The sequence below is a fragment of the Lampetra planeri genome, chromosome 1, assembly GCF_965212315.1.
Source record: "Lampetra planeri chromosome 1, kcLamPlan1.2.h2, whole genome shotgun sequence".
Lineage (NCBI taxonomy): Eukaryota > Metazoa > Chordata > Hyperoartia > Petromyzontiformes > Petromyzontidae > Lampetra > Lampetra planeri.
The window spans coordinates 15,586,379-15,603,031 of record NC_136107.1 but is presented as its reverse complement, the minus strand read 5'-3'; the positions used below and the strand labels follow the sequence as shown (position 1 = coordinate 15,603,031).

Below are 16,653 nucleotides of genomic sequence, written 5' to 3'. Positions count from 1 at the left end.
TGTGGGTGATTTGAAATTAAGATTGCTGGTCCCCGTACTAAACCGCAGATACACAAAACCACATACCGCAGTTAGCAAATCGGTATTCTGAAGGGAAACCGTGGATACATAAAAACCGTGGATGCAAAAAACGCGGTTGGTGGGGGATTTTTGTATTTGGCATTTTGACAGCTATATTTACACTATACCGTGTTAGAGGTGATATCAGATCTACAGTTCACCATTTCTGAACGCACTTGCACCTTTGATAAACGCAAAACGTTTGTGGGGCATATACATGCAATCAATATATTTTTTACATTATCAGAGCTGGAATAAGCCAAATTAAGCAGAACTACATTTAATATGCAGTAATTGTTGACCAGCCTCAAACCATAAACTTGCAACAATTGAACCCCTATTTTAATCATAGATGGCTGCCTGTACTGGATTCTGACGGAGGGTTTAGCTACCTAGACACCTGAATAAATGTTCTTGGTGTGGTCGAAAAGGGAAGTACACACCCTGCATTCTGAACAACGCATCTCTAAATAATTCATGCTGCCCTTTAGAAGGCAGTGCAATACTAATTAACCCAGCATTTCGGCCCTTAGGAGGCAAACGTTCCTTTCGGCGCTTAGGAGGCAAACGTTCCTTATCCTTCTTCACTTTGCCCTTTAAAAGTTAAGCATCTTACCTTGGAGCATAGCCTGTCTAGAAAAATATTCTAATATCACTAAATTGTGCAAATTTGGTTAAACACAAGCAGGTGTGAACAAATGCATATATCTGCACATACATTATTTCCACCACAAAAATATGAAATCTAAATAATTAAATAAGGCTTGTCATATTTTAAAGCAAAAATAAAGTAGTCACATTTTCCATGATATTGGATTACTTCAACATTTCACAATTATTTTTTTCATTTAACTTTTTCATATTGCAGAGCTGTACGTAGGCATTATGGCTCGGCCTGCACTCGGCGTTGCGTCGGTTGCAAGGAAAGGGTTGCCTGGCAGTACATCGTGAGGACCACTATGCCCGGTCGAGGCCTGGAAACGAATTGATTGCATTGAAACAAAATGTATTAACTATTTTTTGTCAGAAATTCCTGAGTGTAATAAACTAGGGCTTAGTTTTAACAAATGTGCTTAAACAACCGAACTGGCCTCAGTCATTTACAGAATGTGTGGCTGAATCAAAGTATTACAGTACCCCACATTTTAACACAGTAAGAACACATTCAATAAAATGGTTTGCAGTTTTACACAATGAGGCCTACTCATGTTTTGTTTTAAATGTTTTTATAAAGTTACAATTATATTCCATACTTGAAAGCACAATTTATTTTAGCCTTTGTGGATATTCATATTTTACAGCAATGAAAACGTGTTTTCAATTTGCTAAAATGTCATTGCAGTCAACACGCACAATTATAATTCACTGCAGTATTTTCTTGAGATCATGAGCATGCCAGCTTGAATGCAAATTGTTGTTTTATTGGCTAACAGCATATATTCACCTCAATAATAGACTTGAGAAGGTCTCTATCTGGGTTAGTGTTTGCTTTCATGGTTATATTGAGATATAGTGTGAGAATGACATCTAATTTAATTTTGGTTATATATGCAGTTTGACAGTGAATATATACAAAAAAACTTGGAAAAGGGCCAATGTTTATGTGGCATAAACATCGAGAAAATGTTACATTGAAAGTTTGTAAATTGTCAGGATAAAACGTTATTAAAAGCTCAATTGCTTTTACATATTGGTCATATGATTTACAAGTTGTTATGTAGTTCAACTTAAATGTTTTATTCTATTTTGACAATTTAATATTTACTGAGCTTACGACATTGTTTAAAATCCTAGATGGTTGACTGTACAACAATGTCTCGGACATCCACGTTGGTGTGCTGTAAAATAATTAATTAAATGTGGCAAAGATTTAATAGAAAATATTCCAATTTCAAGAAAAGTGTTTTATACTCTTTAGCAATTTACAATATGTTTGTGTAATATTGCTGCTTCAGCATCTGCAGTAAAAACACATTTTTATTTGAAAATATTTCTCAAGAGGCTTACTCTAAGAACCCCTGGTCAAATATTTTCTCATTCTGTTCAGAAATATATGAAAACCATGTTAGAGACATACAAAAACGAGCATACACAACTTATATATATATAGTATGTTACATTATTCACACGCAGAAAGATGTTCTGATTTTTTTATTTTCATATTTTATTTTTCGTCTTTTAAAATTTAAAATAAAGTAACAATAAATTAGATTTGAGCCCATGACCTCTGCAGATACAAGTCCTGAATTAATCTCGCACACCACAAGGTCTTAAGATGCTGTATCAGTGTCAAAGCTATCCTGTGCAGAAAATTCAAAATCCATCACCACATGCACACACATGAAGGCATACAGATTAAACAAACACACGTGTGTTCACCTTTGTTTTCATAAATGAACATGTCCAAGAAAACACCTGCCTCCTCCACTCATACTCTCACACGCACGCTTAAAAAGAATCACACTTTAATTTTGGTGCCAATTCACATGGTTTAAAATTAAGGTATCTCAAATTGTATCGCTGTAACTAAAAATCAATAAAAAACTTTTAATTGGTACGTTGTTTTGTTACCTTGATTTTTACGCATAAACAATAACACACGAGTCACTGACGCTGTCTCAATGCACTCTATCTTTGCGCATTGGTTGATGAGTGGGAGGGTTCGTGGTAGCTACTCACTGCAGAGGGCTAATATAGACGGACACGGCTGCTGGAGAGTGGAAACGTGACATCAATTGCAATCAACATCGACCAAGGGTGGCATGCCTGCAGCGAATGTCAACCGTTCTCTGAAGTAGATGAAGCGAGTAGAACTACGACTTTGGCACAGTACATTTTTCGCAAAAGTGATGGCTAAAGTGTGGCAATTTTTTTTACAAAAAGGTCACTGATAGGGTGGGGGCACTAAACATCTTAATTTTTTCTGACAAAAATATATTTAAAAAGCATATGTTCATAGTAAAAACAAAATTCAACCGAGTGACATCCCTAGCCTCTACCCATTTCTGTCGTACAATGGAAATACAGAGTGGTGTATTGCATCCTTGAAATAATATAGAGGAAAGCGCCTGATCTAATGTATTGTATTTCGACAGCTATTTTCAACACGACAGGTGGACAGGGCCTTTCTTTCTGTATCTCGGTAACAGGTGGGGGTTTCATTTCATTTGAGCCAGATTTGCAGATGTTTGCAAAGGTTGATAAAGATTATTCTCCCACAACAGGCAGTGTTTTCACTAAGGTTTCTTGACAAAGTCAAGGTCAGCAAGTGACATATCACATAAAAGAGTTATTTAACAGAAAAAGAAACACTTCCAAAGAGTGAATTTGTACAGCACTCACCCTGACTCGGCACCTACTCAAATGGAGTTCAGATTTAAAGACTTGTGAGGATGGACATGTGACAGATGGACATGTGACGCGGCTTCCTTTTTCCCATGACTGAAACTATATGTGGAGCGGTGGCACAGTTACAAGCTCACTCTGATACAAAACCAGCATCCACCATTTGATTGCTGGCCACGGCTAACATCAGTGGTGAGTGATATCTGAACTGGTACTGGCCCCACTTCAGCCCACAACCAAGATGGTGAAGTATGGTCAAACAACTCCCAATCATGATGCAGTGTGGGCGGGGGGGGCTTTGTTCAAGCGGCAAAGCCTCTACAGCTGGGTCATGTCACTGCTTCCCCTTGGGCCATGTTACACCGTGATACCGCTGGTCCATGAATATTGGTCACAGTGTATGGTACTACAGGAGCAAGTGTTGCAGATACGTTTTGTCCTGTGCCGTTATGCGTAATGTATCAAATATTTTCATACACAGCACAACCTTGCAGCTGTGCCATTTTTTTGGTGGCCACCTGTTTTTCTCTCCATGTTTTCAAACTTGTGTCAGCCAATAACAATAAACAGATTTCACAAAAATACAGTTTTAGAATTATAAAGCTGGCTACTTTCATAGTTAAAGTATTCCCAGAATTTAAAGTGTGTGCATTTAAAACATATCTATTTTTAAACGGTTATTCTGTGCAAAACCCTTGTTTTAACACAGAGCACTACAGACCTCTGTTTCGATTGTTTCTTGCTGCATGGGGTCTTCTTCCCCGAGCCAGAATGGACCCGCATTCCCCTATGTTGGTCAGCAGTTAATAAGGGTTTCAACTGTTCGATCTATGCAATACGACCCAGGCACCTGCTGAGCCACGCAACCATTCATTGGTCCCTTTTTTCTACTTTGCGCACTAAACATACTGCACATCGGCGACTACAATAATTTAGCAGACCCTGCATATAATTGAATATTTTTTGATTGTTTCACAAAAAGAGTAAAAACCACACAATTGAAATCTGAGTGAGAATTTGCAGGATGTGTGAGGCTGCAGTTGAAGGGTTTGTTGGGGGATGTTGGTGGCGATTGATGAAAGACAGTTCTTGCTCTCTGACTGAGTGTTGTCGATGTGTGATCATGTGCCATCCAGCAAAAAGATGGGCGGAACACAAACACCACGCTTGAATTTAAGGAAAATACAAAAAAAGTGTGTTTCATCGTACGTAAAAAGTTACAGAAATTCTCGAAAAATCGAGAACCTCTAACCCAAGCACTCGCAATTCGATGGTCACACGTTTTTTCTCTATACAGTAAAACCTTGTATTGCGAGTAACTTGGTCTGCGAGTGTTTTCAAGACGAGCAAATTTTTTTTATAAATATTAATTTGATAAACGAGCGAGGTCTTGCAATACGAGTAGTAGGTATACGCTTTGTCTGCCGAGCGTCACGTGATCACAACTGATATACGAGTGCTTTGATATACGAGTGCTTTGAATTACAAACACGTTTCCGGAACGAATTATGCTCGCAATCCAAGGTTTTACTGTATATAAAAAAAAATTTCATGTTTATTTATACGTGTGTTCATATCGTTTTATGTTAATCTTTCCCCATCCCTTTCAGCAGTCATGCAGTGACCATAATCGTCCTGGCGACTCCAATAACGTGACAGATGCGGCCGACTCCATGACCAACACACGACTCTAGAATAGTCTTCCAGCAGATAATATCCATTCAAGTATAAAATAACGATTTCTTTCACTTAAAATTACATTTTGCTTCAGTCCGCTGGCATTATTATGAAACTGAAAATGCAATTCGTCTTCTGTTACTGGGGCTTGATAAATGAGTGCTCGGAGTATACGGAATGGCAAACTGGCGCCCACAGCAACCATTCACTGAAGTGGGGAAACAACTACACAGGGACCTGCTAAATAATACATGTAAATAAAAATACATATGGATTTCAATCAGCACTTCAAAATAGATCGTTTCTGTACATGCAAGCCTCATTATGAAATACTTTAGGGAGGGAAATACAACAGTGAGCACAGTACATTGCTCAGGGACGGCGTGTCCTTGGTAGTTTTCTTCTGACACTCAGTTCTCCAACGGCGTCACTGTTTTCTTGAAAAAAGGGAGAGAAAAAGAAGCAGCATTCCTCCTCAAATGCTTTGCTCCGCCTCCCGCTGCTCTCGGGGGACATTGTCAAGACCAGAGGGTGAGTCACAAAGTGGAGCATTGTCCCTGGATACATGGGCCGGATCGTTGAGCTGTGTGTTGCAGTGGAGCGCCGCAAACTCCAGCGTTGCTCACCGGCTACAGGTCAGCATCGCCATCAAAGGGCAGTGGCAGGGGCTTCCTCTTGGGCACTCGCCGCCTGGGTCTCTTTGATCTCCTCCTGAAAACAACAAACTTAATGGTGCTGTCCCGGTCACTCAACTTTTGCTCTCAAACAACATTTAAAGATATGTACACAGGCAGAATCATAATTACTGCCAACCTGAGAATGAAGGTCGTAGGTTTATGGTGATTATCCTTATTACACAAAAAACACAGTTACAATTACAAACCATTTTCTTTCTAATTTCCTAGTCGTGATTTGGAGATTGCATTTTTCCAGAATATGATCTTTTATCTTAAAAAAAAAATCAAAGCCAATATAGTTTTATGTCACTATCCTTACTATATATGCAAATGTAGGAAATTACTGGATTATTCTGCTAGTTTCTCATTACAAAGAAGTCACATTTTTCTTCGTAATTAACTGATTGAATGCTCTTATCATTTAACTCCTGGTGCTCTAACTGTGTGAAATTCACGTGTAAAAGTATTCGCTAAATTATATATTTAACTCCTAATACATAAATCAAAGCCAATTTTCATCAAAGATAAGGTAACATTCATCAAGATATTTTGAACACCGATGATAGTTGAGTATTTAGTGTACAAATAAAACGTGTGAGCATCGCAGGTAACCTTACCAAAAGAGGTAAGCTGTGAAGAAGAGGAACCCGATGATGAGGAGAGAAGCCACCGCCACTCCGTATACCCATCCCCGCAGCTTGCCATCTGAGGTCACATGTTGTGGCACACAAGCATGCCTAACTTAAAATCTAGATCCTAATTTGTCATGGAATGTAGCTTTAGCTATTGTGAAATATTGATTGAATAAAAAATAACAATTGCTTCCGACCATTTGCAAATTCACAGGCTTCCTCATGTCATGTTGGTTGTGTGATCATACATCGCCACACTTGTTCATACATCACCACACTGGTTAAAGTGCATTGATGAAGAGGGGCCTAGGACCGGTTTCAGTATCACTCGCTACTGACGTTGGCTGTGGCCGAGAATCAAACTCCGGTCACCGGGTTCATAGTACTGTGACTAACCACTGCACCATAGCTCCCCCCCATTGCTATTAATTAAATGAAATTAATTACTGTACCCTTGTATTAACATTTCATCTATTCTCCATGGATAAAGCAATTATGACTCACATTGTAATTTAAATTGAGGCTACTGAATTGAAATGACAAATATCCAAAACGATGTCAGTTACTATACAGAATAATCAACCACGGCAAGGCATATCCCAGGTCTGACACACAGTAACAGAACATTATGCCTTTATGTGTAGAGGAGTACCGCGAGGGGCGAGAGCGGGAAAGTGTGAGTTTGTGGAAAGGTCGTGCAAGGGCATGCATGATACAACCTTGCGTAAGACTCTCTGTGAGTGGGGGCAATTGGGGGCAAACAGGTGTGGACGTGGGAACATGGGGTTGGCACCGTGGAGATGGGGGTGATGATAAGGATTAGCGAGGGCGAGGGGGTAGACGGCAGCCTAAGTGGGAGCACGTGGGGACTCAGAATGAGTAGGGATATATAAGCAGGAGTGTGCGTGAGCTCTGGGTCGTCGTCGTTGGGAGAGAGAGGAACGAGAGCCTGCGTGGATGACATCCCAGCTGCCGTCGAAGAGGGCTCGAGATGTAGAGGTCTCACCTCGTCGCCGGGCGATGTTGGATGATCCCCCACCCGGGGCAGACGAGCCGTACCGGGGCGTAGATAAATGAAGGGATGTCCGCGTAAAGGACAGAGTTCTGACGTGCGCCATAATGGGTGTAAGCGTCAAGTGCAGAGAGTGTAAAGTAGCAGCGAGTGTACAGTGAACAGAGTGTGTATGAGTAAATAAACGGCAAGCAGCCTTGAGCAAGGGTACTTGTCTCTGGCTGGTTCTACAATCCCCCTTGGTGTCAAGAAGTCCTATTTAACACGTGCGTTAGTGGGATGCAGGGACCCACCATCCCCAAATGGCTCCAATGCCCAGCTTCCCACCTCCCAGGCCGGCTCAGGACTGCTGGGCAATGCTGCACCTCCCCCAAAGCCCTGCCCCCAGCCCTGCCCTTCTGCCGGGCGCTCTCTGCCCCGTGACACCTGGGTGCAGTGCTCCAGAGAGCCCTGAGGAGTGACCACCTCCTGGTAGCCCTCCTCGCATACACAAACATCCCCCTGGACGGCAAGCACAGGAACAGAAATCTGGAATTAAAGAACGAAGGAACATAGTGCAACGAAGGGTTTGCACAGTTGTGCTGTATAGGTCTTCAAAATATTTTCGGATTGTACTGCATATTGTTCTGGCATTTCTTGGAGATTTTTCAGGAAAGGAACTGAAGTGAAACATCAAACATTATGCCGGACATGTGGTACACCCCAAAAACACATCCAATAGCTAGAGGAACTTAGTCATCTTCCTGCAGTCGACACTATCATCTAGTGTCAAATGTGTGTCTGAGTAGCACGTACTTTCCAACCAATTATATTTTACATTAATATGGTATGTTACATGAATGTTTAAATTATAATCTTTTGATAATATTGATATTTTGGCATCTGCCGTGGATGTAAGATTTCCACCAATGGATCACAGCCATCAATAGAGATGAATACAGGGAAACACACTGACTTCTGAGTTGTAATAGCAGGTGCTTGTTGGTTAGTAATCATTATGTTTAAGATTAATAACACACCCAAAAGGTTGTATAAAGAGAGCAAAACGCGTGTTTCTGACCACTGTGTCAGTTCTCCCACCATGCCTTGCATATTGCATGACCTTCAACTCAAAAGTCAACATTTTGGATGTACCATATTCATTTTGATAACCACACCTTTTTTTGTCTATAAATAACTTTTTGTGTAATATTAGTCTTGTTTCCAGTCTGCCCTCTTCCTGTCATAAGTTACTCATAATTTATAGCATATTTTGTAATTTATACTCTTTGTTTTTTCGGTAAAGTCACGTAGGTTAAAAAAGAAAACAAATAAATTAAATCACGACATTTCGGAGGCAACACAAGCTTCCGTCTTCAGGTGGAACCGTCACAGCAAAATTACTGTATCAAGTGACGGTTCCACCTGAACGCGGAAGCTTGTGTTGCCTCCGAAACGTCGTGATTTAATTAATTTGTTTTCTTTTTTAACCTACGTGACTTTACAGAAAAAACCAAAGAGTATGGATCCTTGCAGTCACGAAAACTTCAAATCTAGAATTTTGGTAATTGGTTTAATCATTTTGGTTGGCATGGGCAACCAATATGTGGCAGGAGAGGTTTGTAGAATACATGTCTGCCTTTATCTCTTCGTTGCTTATTGTATCACATCAGGTGCTATGTTTAGCCTAAGGATATCTAGGGATTACATAAAACCGAATTCAGAAGATATCCATGGTCAGAAATCAATGTTGGGTGAAATGAACCATATCACAGATTAGGTACATGACCACTCTAGTAGGGGGAGGTCCATATTTACCCACATTATTACGGAAAAAACAACAACTCAGAAACATTTTAAGTGCAAAAGGTGAACCATCATGTGAAATGCAATTAACATTTCCATGTGAGCACTTTGAATAGCATGAGTTCACCTGTGGTCGTATCTGAGCATCAAGTGTGACTGGTATGCATATGTGAGCATGTGTGTGTGACTACGTAGTATTTATTTCCATTCTCAAGAGATGGGCACGTGCATACATATGATACCAGTGCATTACAATTCCTAATGAGGAAAATTGTTCTAGTAACCAGATTATACTCTGGAGAGCCATTACAGCAAACAAGCTAAATTAAGTTTTTGCAGTTATGTACAGATTTATCTTTAATTGCATACACATATTAAATGTAATGTAACCCATCTGCAAATTTAAATGTAAAAGCATCAATATGAAATGGTTCAAATGAGCATGAGATTGTGTAGCATTGAGCTGTCTAGCAAAGTCGGATAGTCGGCTTAACAGTGACCACTAAAACTCCTCGCAAAAATGGAATAAGCCCATGCTAATTGCCAATGCCTTCATCAATATGTCACAGTGTATAGAGGTACATGTAATAATGCCTATCATGATCCAATAATAGTTTTTGTTTGCAGGGATGTGTGTGTGTGTGCGTTTGATTATAACAACCTGCATACAGATGGATTTCATGGAATACGTGGAAATACATACATGACAATACAAATGTTCAATTACGATTTTTTTTTTCTAAATTGAAAAAAATCCATTTTGTTCTGTAGTGTATGAGTAATAAAAAAGATGAAATAAATCTACGTCTGTTCTTTATCGCCCTAAAATTTACATATTTTATTGGACTTCTCGACTTACATTAACCAGCAGCATTTTATTACGTAGGCTGCGCACAAATTTGGACCTTCTGGTGCTCATCAAACATTATTATTATTAAGATCTCCTCCCTCTAAAAGAGGGACCCAGTGAGCAGAAATGTTTTTACTCACGTTGAGCTTTTTCAGAAGGATGATGATTGAGACTATTATTCAACTGTACCAGTTGAACTTTGTAGTTATTCTGCATAAATATTTATTGCATCGTGCAATGGTTTTGTTAAAGAAATCACAAAGTGTGTAAACATAAATCAAGTTGGGAGTTGGGAGTTCAGGAGTGATTGAATGTGTTTGTATTGCAGTGACCATGTTGGCGACTCGCTAACCTCGGCACAATAAGAGTGTGGCAGGAGGCAGGGTGGTATGCAGGAGTGTACGGCTTTGGGTTGATTGGCGAGAGAACAGCCACCTGCAGACACACGGCCAAATGTTCTTTACAGAGCAGCAAATCCTTACAGAGCAGCAAAGTCTTAAATCGCAAAGAAAAATGTCCATGAAAGCACACATAGCCCGAGCGAGCAAGTGTTTGGAGATAAAACCTAAAAATGAGAAGACTGATCTATGTTGCCTGTAAGGCAAGTGTATATAACCGATTTATCTTCCACACTCTTAGGTAAAGTCCACTGGTCATACCTTGCCTGAAATAATTTAAATTCACATAGCAGAGGAATTGGGTTACTCAAAACATGACGATACAAAATATGCCGAAAATGAAATAACAGTGCATGTCATTATATATTGTAACGGACATAATGTACAGCTTTTCACTGGCTTGCAATTATCATTAACATTTATTTACCCAAGCAAGCCACAGAGGTAGGGAAGATGTTGGTATGTGTTGTCGCAATTGAGCAATTTTTAAAGTTTGCATAAATCGTACTATGATGCCGGCACACGTAGCCTACTCGTTTTTGAATAATATCACGTTATTCAAAGCAGACGGTGCATATTTTATGGAGCAAACGACGCACGTATATTTTTCATAAATACACTCGAAGCATTAACCAGGGCAGCCAAGGGGGCTCGAACCGCAAACCTCTGTAACAAGCGACAAAACACACTATTGCTCGGCCATGTCATGGCAAGAGGGACAGCGGGCTGTGAGAAGATGGATTTGAGGGGAGGGGGGCAAGGTAGAGATGGGAGTAGCACAACTTGAGGCCCAAACCTGTGACATTGACTCCATCCGACCGCTGACACCAGAGGTCCCGTCGGCCCCCTACCCAAGGCCCAACGTGCCACTCATAGCTGTAGCATTTCCCCCCTGTCACATGCGGCACAATAATGCAAGCCACAGTATTTCACAAATTATAATGCAGCAAATCACATTCTACAGACGAGGAATAAGAATCGAGCACAAAACTCGAGTACAGTAATAAAGACAAGGTGTTTCATTTAGTTTTGTTGTTGTTTGGGAAGATGTACTAGCTATAGAACATTTACAACTGGAATATTTGATGTGTGTATTCGAGTATGTTTCAGATTTATTTTGTATCAAAGGGTGCTGTATATAAAATCGTCAGGACATGTTGATGTGATGTGTGTGTAAATCCTTACATGGATGACTGCACATTTTTACTTGTGTGTGGATGTGCAATGGTGTGTATCTGCACCAATGTAGAATATTTACTCGCATATATATAAAACCGTGAATAAATGATGCACATTTATGCTTGGATATGCTTGTGCAATGGTATATGCATGTTTGTTTCTTTATACCCCATGTAGAATATTTGTCCAATTTACATTGAAGTAAATATAAAATATAGCTCACTGGTTGTCATGTCACAGTAGATTGTATCCTTTTATTTATTATACAACACTGCAATATGGAGACAAGCCATAGCAATGGGGTTGTGTTGTTTCGTGAACAATGAAGTTCGTTCAATTATAACATCCTGGGGACATTTTTAACAAAGCAAGTGCATGCATGTTTGTATCAGCAGGGACACGAAATTCATATGAGTATACATGGGAGATGTTGCATACAATTGCGCACTTGTAATAATCCAGGTATACGTAGATATACCCACATGCGTGCAGGCACGATTGTGTGTTTATTATCAGGTGAAAGTTTAGAGATATAATTGTCTTTAACAAGGGATGTCTCCAGTCAATTATGAGAAACAAAAATTAACTGCATGATAACTCAGTAAAAGGTAAAAAGGTAAAGGTGCAACCTTGAAATAGCTTTTTCAAGCCACTGCTGATGGAAGGGTCACTAAATAAAGATCCCCCATATAGCTTTAACAGACTGTTGGGGCAAGTGCTGTTACCGAGTAACTGGCACGGTTATTCGCTGTGAAGACCGTCACAGCACACGAGGAGGTGGTGGCCAGCACCACGCCTAGCCGCCGTTGTCTCCCAAGTGGCAACGCTTACACATCACAAGAGGTACTTATTTGAGGCTTAATTGACCTAAGGGAGGCCTAGGACCGGTTCAGTTAATCGTCACCAATGTGGGCCATGAATGGGAATTAAACTTGGGTCGTCGGGTTTGTAGTGCAGCACGTTAACTGCTACACTACCGCTCCCCTTAGTCTCCACACTCACTACCCCACCACATGCGACCTGCTGATTGACTGTGTGTCTATTTTTACTTTTGGGTGGACAGAAACGTGGGGGATTTAAGAAACTTGCACCATTGTTTCACCTGCCATGCCAGAAGATTTAACAAGACACTCTGGATTGTCCAATGTGCTAACCATTACACTACGGGAGCATCTTAATGTGTAATAATCCAGGACACTAACAACAGCGATATGTGAACAAAGCCAAATGGGTAATCGAAAAGGCAGCTTTTACTTTTTTAGGTTAACATGTGTGTGTCTGTGTGTGTGGGACTGTGTGTGCTGCACAATCCCCACCAGAGCACTCGCGAGCCTCCCACTGCTGGAGAGGGCAGCTGCCGAGCATGCCGTGTTGTGGGAGTTCTACATGCTGGGAGCGGGCCTGCACCCCCGGCCCTCTCGGTCCAGCCACAGGAACACCGTGCCTGCAGCTTAACAACTGGCAGACGCCCCATGTGGACCATGTGCCCAGCCGGCAGTCACCTGCACGACAGACCGCTGAGGAGATTAAACCTCTTGAAGGTGCTCTGGACGGGGCGGGGAGAGGAAACTATACTGGACAGGATGTCAAACACAAAACGTCAGATGAAATGGAAGCTATCTCTGTTGCAAGACGCAGTGATGGACACAGTCAAGTGCAAATATCACTTTAAGAAGATATCAATGAAGGAAACGGGCTTGTCCCAATGGCGCAAAAGGATTATAAGAAGCATAAGAAGAAGAGAACACAGTTCTTCAGATAGAAGGGTGCTGCGGTGGCAAGATTTTAACTACCTCGCCTGGCATACAGGAGGTCGTGGATTCTATCCAACCCTGATGCCTGTATATAGTATTTGGAGTCTGCATGTTCTCCCTGTGGTCCTGTGGATTTTTCTCCGAGTCCTCCGGTTTTTCCCCTCCACATTTAGAATTATGAGTTTACAATATTTGGCTCCTATACATTTTCACACGATAAGCCACTTTATTGGGCGATAATTTGTGGCCAGGTCGCTTCTGAAAAAGAGGTTCATAGCTCAGTGGGCCTTACCTGGTAAAATACGTTTTTCTATGCAATGGCCAAGAGATCAAAATATCTCTTATATTGGCAGTGAATGGATACAAAAACTCAAGTACTCAACTGAATAATACCAAACTTTTATATTCACACTGAAGTGCTCTAATGATGCAATATATTCACACTGTCTTGCTTATAAATCGACTTCGAGCAGATTTTCATGAAAGGCAAAGAAAGCATGTGTACCTGAATGGGAAATGAACACGGTAATAAAAATGAAGCTATTTAAATAATAAAATAAGCAAACATTATTGGTACACAATACTCAAAGGACCTGGAATACAGTTCGACGACCACCTTGTTAAATGTACACACACACAAAGACAGGTCCCTCGTATAGCCTTAACAGATTGTTGGGGAAAGTTATGTTTGCTAGCACCTATGAAGGCTGGCACGGCACATGAGGGGATGGGTGACCAGAACCACGCCCGGCCACCTTTGTCTCCCTCGTGGCGATCTTTACACACTGCACCAGGAACTCATTTGAGGCTGAGTCGACCTAGGGTAGGCCCAGGACCGGTTCAGATAATTAATCGTCACTGGCAATGGCCGTGAGCGGAAATTGAACTTGGTTCGCCGGGTCCATAGCGCAGCGCACTAACTGCTGCAGCACCCAAATACCGCATATATGCACAATTAATTCTTATTTAAGAAACACACATCTTTAATACTGAAACTACATGTCCCCAATAAGTAAGAAATAACATGCTGAATGTAAAAACATAAGTTAATTGTCAACGATGAAGCACTCAAAACACACGAGTGTTGCAAGTACTGGGGCACACTCATGTGAGCTATTGGTGTAGACATCGTGCTGTGTACCGTTGGACATCCTTTACAGTGTGTACGCATGTTGTATATATTAGATCTTGAAAAAAAAATACATTTTAACGTAAAAAAGTGTAATGTTCCGAAATTATGCTAATTTAAAAAATACGCAAATAATGCATTTATGCTAATTAGGTTCTGCTTCGTTATCTAGGGGTATTACCAATCGTGATAATACAATAAAGGTGTAATTGTATTAGGTTATGCAAGTGTATGGGATTATGATAATTAGGCTCGGCTTCGTTGTCTAGGGTGTACAGTATTACCAATTGTGATAATGCATTGATTCTCGCTTTAACTTTTACTGATTATGTTTTAGTGCATTTATGTCAGGTCTCAAAATTCAGATCTCACCACAGGAAACAGTTGTCATAAATAAGATTATTATGCATCAATTTAGGAAGGTACCACTCAGACTCTTCTGTGTTAAACAACTTTAATATCTAAAAACACTCTAACATGTGAATACTTATGTAATAAACGACTGGACCACGATGTCTGGCTCAGTGTCCTTTATTATTCGGTTCGTGCTGTACACCCACACGGCTGTCTTTACTCCGTAGCTTCTCCACGGTGCTGACTCCAATGTCGGCCCGATCCACAACAGCAGCTCCGCTGCTGTTTCTCCCACACAGCCCCCCTTGGCTGTACTCGCTGCTGCTCTTCTCCCTCCGCAGCTCTCGCAGCTTCTTGCTCTCTCTCTCTCTCTCCGCAGCTCCTCCTGGCAGCCACTCCGCTGCCTCTAACAAGCAGCCCCCTCTCTCTCTCTCCCCGCAGCTCCTCCTGGCAGCCACACCGCTGCCTCTAACACGCAGCCCTCCTGGCTGTCTCCTCTGCAGCTCCACACCACTCCGCAGCTTCCTCTTATCTTCGGGGTTGGCTCCCGATGGCCGTCGGCGCCCCCCCTCTCCACACTCGCCCGCGTGGCCTCACTCTTTTCCGCTCACACCCCGACTGCCTTCCCCTTCCGGTTTACCCGCTTAAGGCCCCGAACCTTCCCCCCACGTCACATGACTCCACCCCCCGTGACGTCACCTCCGGAAGGTCGCTTACGCCCGCATTACACCACCCTCCCCCGTAGAAAAATCCCAGCCGACCTCGGCTGACCAATAGCAAATCGTAATGCGGCGAACCGAGCTTCCCCCCCTAAAGGACACTAAGCATACAATGTAACAGCAAGAACAACAACAACAACGCAATTACCTCAACGAACGTACAAAAAGCATGCAATAAATACAACTGTAAGAAAAAAAAAAAATAACAAGACAGCAACAATCAACGAAACGTAAGCGATTTGGAACGTGTGCGGGTCGCCGGCCCGTCCCGGACGGTCGGCGGCCCACTCGCAGAACGGGAACGCGATGAAAGTCGAGGAATGACAGGGGGTAATCCCCCTGTCGCAGCTGGAAGTCCACCGCCGTCCCGTGTCTCTAAAGAGTTAGTCTTGGGCTTGTCCTGTGACCGTGCCCGCAGCTGGGTCGGAAAGGCTGCAGGGCTCGAAGGTCCCGCAGACCTGGCAGGCGTCCTCCGAGCAGGGCCCCTCGTCCCCCGCAATGTCACGGCCGGCCTGTCTGGAACAGGTACGACAGGCGCTCGAGCAAGATCAATGGACGCAGGCAGGGGAGAGTCAGCAGCAACAGACCCCGGCAAGGCAACATTGGGGGATGACGCATCATGTAAGGGAGCAACATATGGTTTCAAGCGCGACGTATGCACAACCCAGCGACGAGACCCAATCTGGACGCGTGCTGACTGTGGGTTGGGAACCGCAATGAGGCGTACGGGACCATGCCAGGGTTTGTGCAATTTCGGCGAGGTCCCCGGACGTACCTGTGGACAATGAAGCCAGGCTAGGTCCCCAACCTTCCAAGGGCACTCCCCCTCAGACCGTCGCGCATATCGCTCGTTCCGGGCCTGGGCTTTGGCCGTAGCCACGCGGGCATTCTCCCGTGCCTCCGTGACTCGGCGAACCGTGTCCTGAATGTATTCAGGAAGTGGTTTCCGAGGTCCCTTCACCCCAGTTCCCAATTGCACATCCACCGGCGGCACGTTTTCCCGACCATACATAAGGTAAAACGGCGAATATCCTGTAGCCGCATGAGGCGTCATCCTGTACGCCGAAAGCACCCCGGGGATG

General features: G+C 42.4%; 1 protein-coding gene across 1 annotated transcript; it reads right to left on the bottom strand.

Moving 5' to 3' along the window:
* Positions 1–2,192: 2,192 nt before the first annotated feature.
* LOC144718906 (thrombospondin type-1 domain-containing protein 7A-like) lies at positions 2,193–14,262 on the bottom strand. Its single transcript, XM_078594504.1, has 6 exons — positions 12,932–14,262; positions 11,233–11,328; positions 10,391–10,473; positions 7,697–7,904; positions 6,377–6,464; positions 2,193–5,793 (listed from the first exon to the last, which is right to left on the bottom strand). The coding sequence occupies exons 1-6, from the start codon at positions 12,978–12,980 to the stop codon at positions 5,712–5,714; spliced, it is 606 nt and encodes a 201-aa protein (XP_078450630.1). The 5' UTR covers positions 12,981–14,262; the 3' UTR covers positions 2,193–5,711.
* Between the last annotated feature and the right edge of the window lie 2,391 nt (positions 14,263–16,653).

Bases quoted from the DNA above. Each gene is read 5' to 3' on its own strand.
- LOC144718906 (XM_078594504.1), bottom strand. From the start codon at position 12,980: ATGCTCGGCAGCTGCCCTCTCCAGCAGTGGGAGGCTCGCGAGTGCTCT. The intron at 11,329-12,931 runs GTGGGGATTGTG...CGCATGTGACAG, and splicing joins GGAGGCTCGCGAGTGCTCTG to GGGGGAAATGCTACAGCTAT. The intron at 7,905-10,390 runs GTTAGCGAGTCG...CTTGCCGTCCAG, and splicing joins CACACTCTTATTGTGCCGAG to GGGGATGTTTGTGTATGCGA.